The sequence below is a fragment of the Antedon mediterranea genome, chromosome 5, assembly GCF_964355755.1.
Source record: "Antedon mediterranea chromosome 5, ecAntMedi1.1, whole genome shotgun sequence".
Taxonomy (NCBI): domain Eukaryota; kingdom Metazoa; phylum Echinodermata; class Crinoidea; order Comatulida; family Antedonidae; genus Antedon; species Antedon mediterranea.
This window is the reverse complement of record NC_092674.1, coordinates 8,036,063-8,051,164: the sequence shown is the minus strand read 5'-3', so window position 1 is coordinate 8,051,164 and position 15,102 is coordinate 8,036,063. Positions and strand designations below refer to the sequence as shown.

Below are 15,102 nucleotides of genomic sequence, written 5' to 3'. Positions count from 1 at the left end.
CGGTGTGTATTCTTTATTATCTAATTCTGTATTGTTATACACAGGTCCAAGTTTGTGTTGCAATACAAGGTCGGGATCTGTGTAGATGGGTTCATCCGCAGAATTTTCAACATTTTCCTGAACACCTTCATATTCATTCTGTTCATATTTTTTATACAGGGTTTGATAGTCTGTTTCTAGGACTAATGCACATACGTCTTGTTGACTAGTAGAACTGCTTTCCTTTTTCGAAATAGTTCGTCTAAATATAATGGAAAACAAGTGCATGAAAACCGTTAATAAATAATTTTCATTTTAAATAATTGTTTAATATGACTGCATAGAAGTGTTACTTTACCGTCTAAATATCATAAAGATGATAGCAACTGCGATCAATATTGCAAACAACGAACCACATGCTAAAACTATTATGTAACCTGAAAAGAAAAATTAAAATGTTTATAAAAACTACTTTGCATGTTGTCTCGATGTCTATCTTTTCTTGTAAAGTGTCAAGCAAGTGTTGATAGATTAACAGTTAAGCCAAATTAATAACCAAAATAATATTATTAAAATAATAAAAACAAAATTATCACGAACCCAAGTTTGAGTTTGAGTCATCTGATGTATAACAATTTGTCCCAGACATAAATTTCGTTGTGTTAGATGTCCCATTAACGTTTGAATAAGACGCCAAGACCATGAATGTATATTCTATACAGGATTCAATTCCATCGTCAAAAACAACTTCAGTTTCTGTAGTATTTCCTTGCTGAAATATTCCACCTGACAGTTCATAATAGTAGGTCACCTGATAGTCTGGGATGTCACATGTAGAAGCGTTCCACTTAATAAGCAAATATGTTCCATTTACAAATGAATTACTTTCTACTGATGGCACTATAATAGTAAATCAGAAGTATTAAAAATAATATATTTACATAATGTAGAACAAAATTACTACTCCTGATATCAGGTTTTAGATAAACAAGTGTCTCTTGTTAAATGAAACTCGGTCATGTAATGTTTTTTTTTTTTTTAGTTTCTGCTAGTCTTAATATTCCTAAACCCTATTTTGGCACAAATGGCGTATCATATCTACAGTTAATTTTAACTCCCGCTGGTGGTGCTGTACAAACAATAACAAGTCTGTCTGCTGCTTATTTTGGTTAATTTTTGTGTGATTAGCTAAGGTATTTTCTAGCTATAATATTGACATATTTTCTTACCCGAAGGCCATTGAAACTTCACATATGTGTAAGTAACGTACTTTACGGTTACATTTTATTCCATATAAGAACAATTTACTAATTTCACATACCTGAGGGCGCTGTCTGTACCACCATATCGTCTCCCCAATTACCAACAATCTCCATGTTATTAACTACTCGAGCGTTTACAACATAATCAGTACAACTTGATAATTCTGATAGTTCTACTTCTAATTGAGAACTACTTGTTGTATTAACTACATCTGTTAAATTTCCATCAATCTCCGAGTACTGCAATTGATATCGAAGAATATAGTTACACTGGATTCGATCATAATCACTAGAAACAGGCTGAAAATGTAACAAAGATTTAAATTAAGCGTGCTTGGAAGAATAATAAGAAGATAAGAAGGGTTCGTAGCCAACCGTCAGAACTGACGATGTAAACTATTTTGGCCCGTAGTGAAAACCTTTCACGTACATATTACGTTTACAGGAAATATAAATAAACATAAATTGATTGACATATGACAATCAATCTAATCTGAATATACTTACCTTTAATTTTAAGATAACGTGGTTTTCTTCATTAACTTTCAATTCTAGCTCGGGTTCTTCCAACGGTTCTATATTTGATTAAATATATTAGTATTAAAATGAACAGTATTAAGCAACAATATTCAAATCTTTCAAAACATTTAAAAAAATAAGACATAATTATTTGTTTACATGAATGTAGCCTTTAATAAAGTTACCTGGTAACTACTAACTGATATTAATAATAATATTAAAATTAATTTTATTTATAATAAGAAGGTTATCACATCCAATAGAAAAAATTGTCTAAAAATATAATTTTGTTGCAATTTTATAAGTTACCTGAACAGATGGTGTTTGTTGTTCCAAGTGCACTTCTTGGTCCATCTACCTCAATACCACCAACCATCCTCGAAAATTGAGAATAGAATTGATATTGCGTATTTGGGATGAGATCATCAATGACAATAAATAAATCATTATCTGGTCCATCTACTGATATAGATGATTCCGTTTGCGATGATTTATACGAAAGCTTCCGTTTTGTAATTGTTCCTGTTCCATAGTCTTCACCAGGAATCCAAGTGACGTCAAACGTTACAGTTGTTGCTGTCTGGTTTATAACAGTTGGCGTTTCAGTGCGGTATGGTAATGCTAAATATTGAAACACATAAAATAACTGTCTTATATTTTAAAACTAAAACATACATATTTACATAGATATTTTACCGTATATTCACAATGGTCATGTGACTTTATCTCATTCACGTCATCATCTCTTTCCATTAGCTTCATACACGTCCGTCTTCTTTTCTGGTTTTCTACTCGTCTTTCTCTTTACTTTCTTTAGTTTAGTTTCCATTATTCATTCATTCAGTAAACACCACGAAATGTAAAGTATAATTGTTCTGTATAACATGCGTTCTTACCTATGCTGCAGTTTGGTCCAGCCCAGGCATCATGACATCCATTATCGCAACTTCCATCTCGATTACAATCTTCAGAGTCTTGGCAGTGACATTGGTAGTTACACAAAACACCAAAATATCCGGATACGCATGACTCAGGTTCTTTCCAAACAATGAAAACAATTATTATGTTAGCAATTTAAAATAAGGGAAATAATTGTTTAATGTAAAAAAAAAAAACAACTCCAAACTAATTTAACGTAGGCCTATAGGTTAATAGAATATAATTTAGTAGAAAATTATTCAGCGAAGTAAGCAATTCTGGTTATTGAAACCTCAAATGCCACTTGTTGTGGAAAGTTGTGTAGAATGTTTGATAACCTTATCAGACACTTTTCTAGTTTGCCATTGGGTCGTACATAATAGCTGAGAGAGGTGGTACGTATAACATGCTTATTCATGTTAACTCACTGAGGTTTATTTTTATGTTAATGAGTCATTACCTAGACACATGTCACCAGTGTAACCAGAAAAGCACGTTGACCCGGAAGTACATCCTGTATTTTGAGTACAATTCTCACAGTTACATTTTTGCCGACAATCACCACCATAGTATCCATCCTCGCACACTTAAAGACATGGTAGATATTTGTAATAGTAATAATAAATGAGCTTGATTCAGAATTCATAATTATTTCGTCCTGCTCTTAAATGATGACCTTTATGAGAAATTATGTCTTGTTTGGTAGTCGAAACATCTGTAGAGGTTTCTTTGATACCATTAAATGACGTACGAAACACAAAAGTTCCTATACAAAATCGAACCATGCGCAACATAATGATATGAATATATTTTAAAATGATATGCAATTAAAGGAACATTACAAAACTGACTCCACACCTTGATTTTGATCGCTATTTTTGATTGAAGTAAAAATAATTTTACGACTAAACACAGCAAAATATTACCAAAATATTACAAAAATACAAAATGTATGTAACAATCTTACTATTGTTCTTTTAATCTTTGCCATACAAATATAATGATAAGGCCTAATTAAAATCTAACCTGTTTTACAATCGCTTCCTCCAAAACCATTTTGGCATGCACAACCTACTGGATCAGGTGGACATAAAAGAGCTCCTCTGCAATTTCCCACACCAGAACACACAGTAAGGCAGTCACGACCCCAGTTGTTATTTCCACAACCTATTATAAAAAATAATAGTTTATTTTATGTTTTTCTGAAATACAAATTTAATATAATTTTTAATATATATTTTACATAATTCATCGATCAGTAATATTCTATTTCAATTATCAAAATATTCTGCCACTTTACCAACGTAAATCACATTCTATGTACAATATAGTAACTGTATTACCATTTTGACAAGCATCGCCTTTAAATCCTGCTGGGCAAATACAGACACCCGTCCTATCGTCACATACTCCGCCATTATAACATACGGGACAGTCCATTTGACAGTCTGGAAGATTCCATTTTGGAGACGGACAAGCTAAAGGAAACAAATTTGTTAAACATAATTTGCAATAAAGGGAGCTATTTTATTTATTTTTTTACTTTATACCTACCATAAAATCACATTTGGCCTATACGAATAAATATACTCTTTATTATTATCTTTACATTACATTATAACATCAATCAAACAGTGCAACATTTATAATCTGATTTGCATCAGAATGCATTTTATACAACTATTTTACGTTGGCCTACCTCTAACAATAAGTCTCATGATACCATGGTTACCATCCGGGCTCTCACCTATATAACATTCATATACGCCATCATCTTTTCTTCGTATGTTTTCAATCACAGCAGACGTATTACCGCTCAGATTGTGTATTTCATCTCCGTAATTATGTCTCCAACGTAAATCGGTAAGATCACCACCTTTACTGAGATTGATAGTGACAGACTCTCCAATACCGACCGTTATTGTTCTGTACTCCATTGCAATGTTGGCTATACAAATTATATTTGAAATAAATATTATTAGATAATATTATAATAATATTTTATTTTATAAATAAACCTATTATTACCATTAATGACAAAAGCTTAGAATATGTGGACTCAACGACATATCTTGGTCATGTTATATCCTTGGATTTATGTGATGAGTTTGATATAAAGCGGCAATACAGATCTTTGTGTATCCGAGCCAACTCCTTGGTCAGAAAATGTAGTATGTGTTCTATCAATGTGAAATGTGTTATATTTAGAACATATTGTGTAAATATGTTTTGTGCTACATTATGGTGCAACTATAATCAAGGTACCTTGCGATCTCTCCAGGTATGCTACAATAATGGTTTAAGAATGTTGTTGCAAAGGCTTCGACATTGCAGTGCCAGCCTCATGTTTACGGAATGTAGAATTCCCTTTTTTTATGAATTGTTAAGAATATCAATATATGGCCTGATGTGTAGACTTAACGCAAGCAAAAATATTTTAATCTCAACGATTATAAGCAACGTCTTAGTTAAGTCGAAGATGCTCTCCAGATGGAATGCCATCCTGAGATGGTAGTAGTAATTTTGTTTACTAGATGGCACGCTCGCTTCGCTCGCGTACCATCTAGGTCGTGCCAACAGATGGTTCTCGAATACACAGTATTTCCAGCGAGAAAAAAATGGAGATTTCAAATGTACGTACCGCAGGACTATAATACATTGTCGTTTACAGAAACGAATAAATATACACAATGATTTATGTAGTCAACCAAAATTAGCACCCTGGGAATTACTTCCGAGAGAGAAACAAAATGAGTCAAATTTTTTTATTTGGACTAATTTAAACAAACCTAATTTGTGTTTTGTATGTAACATAAGGGTTGGGGGATGGGGGAAGAAGATAGGTACAAAGAGGAAACATTTTAAAATATATTCTTATCCACTCAGTAACGAAATATTGTTTTTAATGTTTTATAGGCCTATAAATAATATACCACTAAATACAGTAAAACATTTACGATTTAATACGGTACTTTGTTAAAACTCTCACTGTCATAGTCGATTGAAATAGTAAAGTACATGTAACGATACACCACTACGACGTTTATATATTTTTAAATTATTAATTAATACAAACGTTGTGAAGCAACTGTCAGTAATAACGTTTATTTATTTGTATATTATATGTTTATAATCTAACAGTAGGGCCTATCTACACTCACAGTAATAAAGTTTATTTGTATATATTTTATATTACATCTAACAGTACCAACACTCACAGTAAGAAATTTGCGATTCAAATTGCGATCAAAAGTGGTTAATACCTTAACAGTATTGTACAGCATTGCAATACTATTTATGTTTATTCTCCAAGGGGGCCCATAAATCTAAATCTATACCTGTATAATGGTTAAACCAAATAATTTGGAATGTTTATTTGTATATTATATGTTTATAATCTAACAGTAGGGCCTACCCACACTCACAGTAATAAAGTTTATTTGTATATTTTTATATTACATCTAACAGTACCAACACTCACAGTAAGAAATTTACGATTCAAATTGCGATCAAAAGTGGTTAATACCTTAACAGTATTGTACAGCATTGCAATACTATTTATGTTTATTCTCCAAGGGGGCCCATAAATCTAAATCTATACCTCTATGGTTAAACCAAATAATTTAGAATGTTCCATTCATCACAAATCAATACATTTGTAAAAACGTATATTAAATCTATCAAAATAGTATTTTTAAAAGAAAATCGGCCTGTCTTCAACATTATGATGCTGTACTCGAACTGTTCAACCGGTTTTCAGCTATTAAAAACAATTATCGTAGGAGGAGATAGAAAAATGCGAAGCCTCCTCGCATTTTTGTGGCGGGTATTTTTCAAGATGAACATCCATTAGACAGTGTATACCACGATCGGAAAACACCCCTATTTGGGGCAAATCGTTGAACCTAAATTCGTTTTAGTCGTCAATAACTAATTATCTAACTTAATTTAATTAGTAAACAGGGTTACATCAGGTGGTTAAAATCAGTACCGAAAGTACGAACCAACTTTATATACCATCGAGTAAAAATTCTAGAAGTAAGGCGCGATTTACCGAATTTTGCCCTTACGTAAATTTATATATAGATTTTATTTATTTCATTTATATGTAATTTACTTTCTATGGACCAGAGTTTCCGAAATAAAAGATTGAATGAATGAATAATTCGGTTCATGAGCCTTACGTATGTGTCAACATCGTATAAGGAACACAAATGAATGAAACATGTATATAGATCATGATGGATATTGCTTTACTCACCAGAAGCGGATGATAAGACAATTGCTGAATTTGTAACTATTTCATTTTTCTTTGCTTGAAATGAGAAGACACCAACTCTCTCAGTTTGAGATTGTAGGCTTAAGTAATTAACACCTAGATACGTGTGTGAAGGGTGTACACGGCATGTAATTATGCTGTTTGTAGGAAATAGTTTATTGTCAGGCATAATTATCATTTTTTCGTTATGACCAGAATAATCATCAGTATCATTCCAAGTCACGTTCTCTTTCCCATTCTTGTACACTATTCCAACTGATAAATCTCTAATATCTTTGTCGTCTTGAAGTGCGTATCCTCGAAACCAATTTTTAATAGATCCCGTCGTCAGTGGTGTGCCAGAAAATGCAGTTATATCCAATGGATCTTTAACAAATAGATGAATACAAATAATGAATGATTTACAATTATTCTCAGCAAGTAGGTACAGAAAAGATAGGAGCAAGAGTCATTTAAGTGTGACTGAATCCAGGAAAACAAATAATAAAATTAAACAAAGTCACAAGCTTGAAATACATTACTACTACCATAGTAATATTGTTTAACGTACCTGAAGATTCTATTCGACAGCTCAAACTGAGAATCATTAAAACCAGATGAAGAACATTTGACAAATAGTTTACGAAAGACATGATTTGCAATTAGTAGTCAGTGTCGTTCGCGAGTATAAGGTAGAATAACGATAAATAAATAATAACCCGGAAAAGATTACCATTATAAGAAAGAAATATTTATCTTGTGTCACTCCGTGTCAATTACATTGTGAGCCCATTTATTATGATCTTTCAGAAAGACAATATTGTAGACCTAAACATGGGAAAATGGAGTATAAAACTGGATGCACAATCATGCACAAAAACACAATGTTTAGGGCAGAAACTTGACTTTTAACATAAAATAGCATAGGCCTATAGACATCAACATTACTACTGTTGTTTGTCCTTAGTAAAAGTGAATATGTAAGTGGCATATTTATTAGTTTGATCTTTCATGAATCTTTATTTTGAGTTTTGTTGATTATTCTTCATGATGATGTTAACGTTTTAATTCACCAAGAGTAATAATTCAGTGTAAAAATGATCTGCAGCCGGCCAAGGGGATGGTATTGTGCCTAACATATTAGCTTGGGAAATGAACTGCAGCCGGCCAAGGGCATAGTATTGTGCCTAACATATTAGCTTGGGTTATGTTTATTTTGTTACTCTTTTGCCAAAATCAATTGAAGCATAATTGATGAACTCCGTAACAATAAAGACCTTTTATATACATATTGTTGTTGAGAAACTTGTTTGCAAAGTAGTTCCTTAAAGTTTAGTTCCTTATACAGTACATTATACGTGGGTTGTTTAACAAAGAATACAACATAAAAAAAGCAATGTACTATTTATTATACACTTAGTTATTTTCGGATTACCGAACCTATTTCCTTTTGATATACACAAGAGTTAACGTACATTTTAACGTTAGTAGAGATGTTGGCCAAACATTTCCAAAATTTTCACATTTTGTCTAAAATCTGATTATCAGATTATCAGGTATACTTGTAACAACCACATTCTGATTTTAAGAATATATTTGTCTATTGGTTTGCAAGTGTTTCCTATGGTCAAATGATGTATCAAAATGCTCAGAGTACGAGGGTCTATTTTAATAATAGTAACTTAGTGGCCAAACATTTTCATATTTCAACAGGAGGAATAGTTTAGATTGCTCTGATATTACTAAACTAAAAGTGGTTATCATGAAAAAATGAGTTCTACAATGAAAAAAACAAAAATAAAAAATTCACAAAAAGAAAAATAGTTATTTCTGAGTTACTTTTTAAATGAAATATTATATAATGATAAATAATGATATATTTTATAACTACGTTTGGAAACAAACAGGTTAACGATGAAGTAGGCATATCGTGTTTTTCATATTCGTCTTATCTTTACAACACTTAAAATGTTATACCACTGATGTAGTTGATCAAATTGTAATGATAAAAATAACCAAAATGTAATAATAATGAAAATAATATGAAGATGGTATGATGATGACATGACTATTATGATATTAATGTGAATAAATGTGGTGTTTACACCATTCAAATTAATTATAGACGCATTGTTCTACCGATTAGGTGTAAGACGCTAAGCAAAGTGTAGTTGCATACAAAACCACACTAAGCGATGCTGAAAGAAACATGGCACCCGAATCACCAACTACTTTAACGTATGACATCAATTGAATTAGGAAGAGGAACAATTAAGAAAAAAGCAGATGTATTTATTTGCAGTATATATTAATAGATGAAATGATTTATTTATTGTATATATAATAATATGAGAGAAATACCACAGATCTTTGTGACAGTTGCATATGTTCAACAAGAAGGAAGTCGTATAGAAGCAGGGAAAAAATCGCACAAGAAATGAGATTATTAGAGAGCGAGTCACCAGATGCGTTAAAGCGGGTGTTAGGCGACTTCAATCATTGTATGCTTAAAAGAGCACTACCTCATTGGCATCAATACGTGAAGGTACCGACATGGAAAGACAGCATATTGGATGAATGTTATGGAAATATACCGAATGCGTACCTGGCAAAAGCAAAAAATGGAATTGGGAAATTGGATCACAATCTTATTCAATTATTGCCAAAGTATAAGCAGAAATTAAGAAAATTTAAAATCATTAAAAAATTATGGTCAGAAGGTGCTATAAATGATCTAAAGGATTGTTTTGATAGAACAGGTTGGGATACGTTTAAGAGCGATTCACTTGACGACACGGTAGAAAGATGCTCAGCATATATTAAGTTTTGTGAGGACTCCATTGTACCAATCAAATTCGTAAAAATCTATGCAAATAATAAACCATGGGTTTCAAAGGTATTAAGATTACTAATGAAAGAGAAATATGAAACGTTTAAACAAGGAGATTTCTTAGCCAGTAAAATTAGACAAAGAGAAGTGAGACGAGTAATTAAAAGAGATAAGCAGAACTATGCCAAACACATTGAGGACACATTTAAGTCAGGTGATATCAAGAACGTTTGGAAAAGTATGAATAAAGTTACGGGTAATTTCAAAGTTGCATTAAATAAAAGTAAGGATACTGACATCACAGCGGATAACTTAAATACTTTTTATGTCAGGTTTGAAAAAAGTGACTTTTCGGATTTACGGGAAAAACAAAATGAAAATATTATGGGCTCAATCAGAGAGGAAGGAAATAATAATATCCTAATTAATATAACTGATGTGGAACAAACCCTAAAAAAGTCAAGTCAAGGAAAGCCAATATGGCCAGATCAAATCTCAGGGGAAGTTCTGAAGACCTGTTATTTCCAATTAAAGTATATTTTTCATTACCTATTTCAGTGGTCGGTTGATGTATGTCGTGTACCAAAACTCTCTGCTATTATCACACCGATTCCAAAAAATGATAAATGTACTGTTTGCAATGACTATAGGCCAGTGGCATTAACAGTCATCCCCATGAAATGTTATGAGAAAATTATAAAAAATATATTAAATAATGAGACAAAGGGTATGATTGATAGCAACCAATTTGCTTATAGGGAAAAAAGGGGAGTAGTTGACGCAGTTATGACCCTCACGCAAAAGGTGTATGGTCATCTTGAATATCCAAATAACTATGCTAGAATATTATTTTTAGATTTTTCTGCAGCGTTCAATACAATTCAGCCTCATTTACTTACAGATACATTATTAAAGTTAGGAATAAATCCACGATTAAATCACTGGATTTCTGATTTCTTAAATGAAAGAACACAGATTTTTAAGTTTAGGGGTAGCGTATCTAAGCAGTTAACTTGTAATACAGGTGCACCACAGGGATGCGTTCTCTCACCCTTACTTTTTTCATTATATTCTGATTTTTATAGTGATATATTGATCCAAGTAAATCATTTAATGTTAAGTTTGCAGATGATACTTGCCTAGTTGGTTTAATTTCAAATAATAATACATCCCTGTTTACATCGGTAACACAGTTTGTGAAATCAGCTACCGTACCAGTATTGAAGAGGGGAATTACCCGTCCAGAAGTAAACAAACATGACGTAATGACTCATGCGCGTAGGCAAGCTCCGCCTTCCAGTGATCCGGACGCTCGTGATTGGATGGATTGTGATGACGGCTTTCAGTACCCAAGACGAAAACGCAAACGGGGTAATTTCAAGCGTGGAACCGGTGTTGATATTGCTTTAAAAGGTAGGGATCCCCCACCTTACAAGATGTATGTAGGAAATCTGAGTCCTGATACTAAAGCGGACGAAATAAAATCGTATCTAAAAAGAGTAAAGAAAATTGACGTTACTGTGGAAGTGTTGCCTAGTAAGCGTTCTGACTATACTTCGTTTATGGTTGAATGCGGTTTTGCACATAAGAACTGTATTAATGAAGCGGAGCTCTGGCCTCAATCTGCTATAGTCAGACGGTATTATGAACCGATAAGGCAAACAATACATCATGATGGATAGTGAATCTAAAATTAATTGTAGTAAACTGAAATGTGTTTCTTTTAACTGTAGGTCATTTAAATCTCGCAAAAAAGAAATTTATGATCTTGTCATGAGTAATGATATTATTGCCATTCAGGAGCATTGGCTGCTTGATGACGAGTTACCTATATTAAAATCATTACATGAAGAGTTTGATTGTTTTGGGATATCATCTGTTAAGAGTTCCGATGGCTTACTTGAAGGACGCCCCTATGGAGGCATTGCCATATTTTATAGAAAATGTTTGCACGACTACATCAAAACAGTTAATTACAACGACAATAGGATTATTGGTTTGGAACTAGGAAGTGGTAATGATATTACACTCTTTATCAATGTATATCTTCCTTATGAGTGCGATGAGCACTTCGCTGAATTTGTTGACTACCTGGGTACAATTCAATCTATAATTAGTGATTTCCATGGTGATAAAGTTATTGTATGTGGTGATTTTAATGCTGATCACAAAAAAAGATTTGGTGCTGAATTGTTAAATTTTACATCCGAGTGCGACTTAATTTTAACTGATTTAAATTTATTAGGACAGCACTCTGATAACTTTACTTATATCAGTGATGCTTTTGCTACAACGAGTTGGCTTTATCATGTCCTGTCTACCAACGGAGCTAATGCTCGGATAAAAGAGCTTTCCATACGTTATGACATGATCGGTTCGGATCATTTTCCACTTTGCTTTGTTTATGATTTTTCTTTTGAAATTGAACATGAAAAAGATAACCAAAAGAATTATACAAGCAATATAAATTGGCAGAAGGTTACTCATCAGGAAATTTACAACTATCAGGAGCGTACTGAATTGTTGCTTAATGATGTTGTTATTCGTCCTTCAGTATGTTCATGCAATGATGTGAATTGTGGTGACACTAAACATTTTGATGATATTGATACTTTGTATAATAATATAATTTCTTGTCTTAATCAAGCTGCTAATCATTCATTTGTTTCGCATGAAAGTATCACGTGATTGCGGGGCGCCCTCGCAATCATCTTTTGACAGCGTGAGCATCTCATCCTCTTCACCTCACGCTGTCAACAGATTACCACGCCAGTTTTTGGCTAAGTAAAATAATTTTCACTTTTACATTTACCAGTTCATTTTATCCTCATACACTTATAGGCTGTGTGAACTCACACAATATTCTTTGACTGGAATTCATCTAACACCTTATCTTACCCCCATTCTGTTCGATTTGTTGTACTTTACTGTAATTTTGTTGTCTGGTTGTGTCCTACTAGGCTCAACTCATTCGTTTCCGGTTTGAGCGAAAGCCTCGCTTTCCAACACGGCTTGGGTAATTCGTCCGACTCCATACTTGGTTCACACATGGAGCATCAACCTTTGCCTGACTTCCGAATCAGTCATCACTATGATAATACTGTACTGTTCTTTGGGGGGTGCCCGGCCTAAAGATAAACGACCTAACTAATTTTGTAAATCAAGTGGCAACATTCAAGCCAGATTTTTGATAATCGACCTCGGATCGAATGACCTAGTACTTAAAAAGTAAGGTCTGCTTTCATGCACGGAGCCTCTTATGCTAACTTTTGCCATTAAATAACAACAATCTTATTATCTGTTACTACTACTGCAGTCACTGTGGACAATCCGGAACCGGATTTTAGAGGAAAAAAAATACATAATTAAACAGAATAAACAAAACAAAATGCCAGGCAATACACTGTTGACACCATTTATTATTTTCCCATTGTTACATCCAAAAGAAATAAATAATAACTTGTTGTTTTTCTTTCTTGATGCTACGCTAAACTGGCAAATATTTTGCACAAATCTGAATGGTTTATAGTTAGTATAGCATTCATCTTATGACTCATGCTGGTTCCCCAAGTACATCATTCATTATATTAAGACACATGCTGGTTTCCAAAGTACAGCATTCATTATGACTCATGCTAGTTTCCCAAGTACAGCATTCATTATGACGATATGATGCTGGTTCCTATACTACCACCACATAATTGACTTATGCTGGTTCATACGCCGACATACGCCGGTGTTTTATCACTCATCCTCTTAAGTACAGCATTCATTATATGACTCATGCTGGTTCCTATACTACCACCACATAAATTGCTTATGCTGGTTCATACGCCGACATACGCCGGTGTTTTATCACTCATCCTCTTACGTACAGCATTCATTTTGACTCATGCTGGTTCCCATACTACCACCACATAATTACTTATGCTGATTCATTTACTACCCCCACATACGGCGGTGTTTTATCACTCATGCTCTTAAGTACAGCATTCATTTTATGACTCATGCTGGTTTCAATACTACCACCACATAATTTCTTATGCTGGTTCATTAACCCTTCTACCACCACATAATTTCTTATGCTGGTTCATTACCTACCTCCACATACGGCGGTGTTTTATCACTCATGCCCTTAAGTACAGCATTCTTTATATGACTCATGCTGGTTATATGACTCATGCTGGTTTCACTACTACCACCACATAATTTCTTATGCTGGTTCACCATTATTTGAATACTACCACCACATAATTTCTTATGCTGGTTTACCATTATATGACTACTACCACCACATAATTTCTTATGCTGGTTCACCATTATATGAATACTACCACCACATAATTTCTTATGCTGGTTTACCATTATTTGAATACTACCACCACATAATTTCTTATGCTGGTTTACCATTATATGACTACTACCACCACATAATTTCTTATGCTGGTTCACCATTATATGACTACTACCACCACATAATTTCTTATGCTGGTTTACCATTATATGACTACTACCACCACATAATTTCTTATGCTGGTTCACCATTATATGACTACTACCACCACATAATTTCTTATGCTGGTTTACCATTATATGACTACTACCACCACATAATTTCTTATGCTGGTTCACCATTATATGACTACTACCACCACATAATTTCTTATGCTGGTTTACCATTATATGACTACTACCACCACATAATTTCTTATGCTGGTTCACCATTATATGACTACTACCACCAAATAATTTCTTATGCTGGTTTACCATTATATGACTACTACCACCACATAATTTCTTATGCTGGTTTACCATTATATGACTACTACCACCACATAATTTCTTATGCTGGTTTACCATTATATGACTACTACCACCACATAATTTCTTATGCTGGTTCACCATTATATGACTACTACCACCACATAATTTCTTATGCTGGTTTACCATTATATGACTACTACCACCACATAATTTCTTATGCTGGTTTACCATTATATGACTACTACCACCACATAATTTCTTATGCTGGTTCACCATTATATGACTACTACCACCACATAATTTCTTATGCTGGTTTACCATTATATGACTACTACCACCACATAATTTCTTATGCTGGTTTACCATTATATGACTACTACCACCACATAATTTCTTATGCTGGTTCATTCATTATATTATGACTCATGCTGGTTCCCCTATTACCACCACATAATTACTTATGCTGGTTCATTAACCCTACTACCACCACATAATTTCTTATGCTGGTTCATTACCCACCCCACATACGGCGGTGTTTTTATCACTCATGCTCTTAAGTACAGCATTCATTA

General features: G+C 33.3%; 1 protein-coding gene across 1 annotated transcript; it reads right to left on the bottom strand.

Annotated features, from left to right (window-relative positions):
- Positions 1-20: 20 nt before the first annotated feature.
- On the bottom strand, positions 21-4,396 carry LOC140049657 (uncharacterized). Its single transcript, XM_072094607.1, has 12 exons — positions 4,378-4,396; positions 4,022-4,156; positions 3,705-3,845; positions 3,139-3,264; positions 2,657-2,797; positions 2,070-2,381; positions 1,749-1,816; positions 1,301-1,541; positions 580-879; positions 338-416; positions 112-241; positions 21-26 (listed from the first exon to the last, which is right to left on the bottom strand). The coding sequence occupies exons 1-12, from the start codon at positions 4,394-4,396 to the stop codon at positions 21-23; spliced, it is 1,698 nt and encodes a 565-aa protein (XP_071950708.1).
- Positions 4,397-15,102: the final 10,706 nt, after the last annotated feature.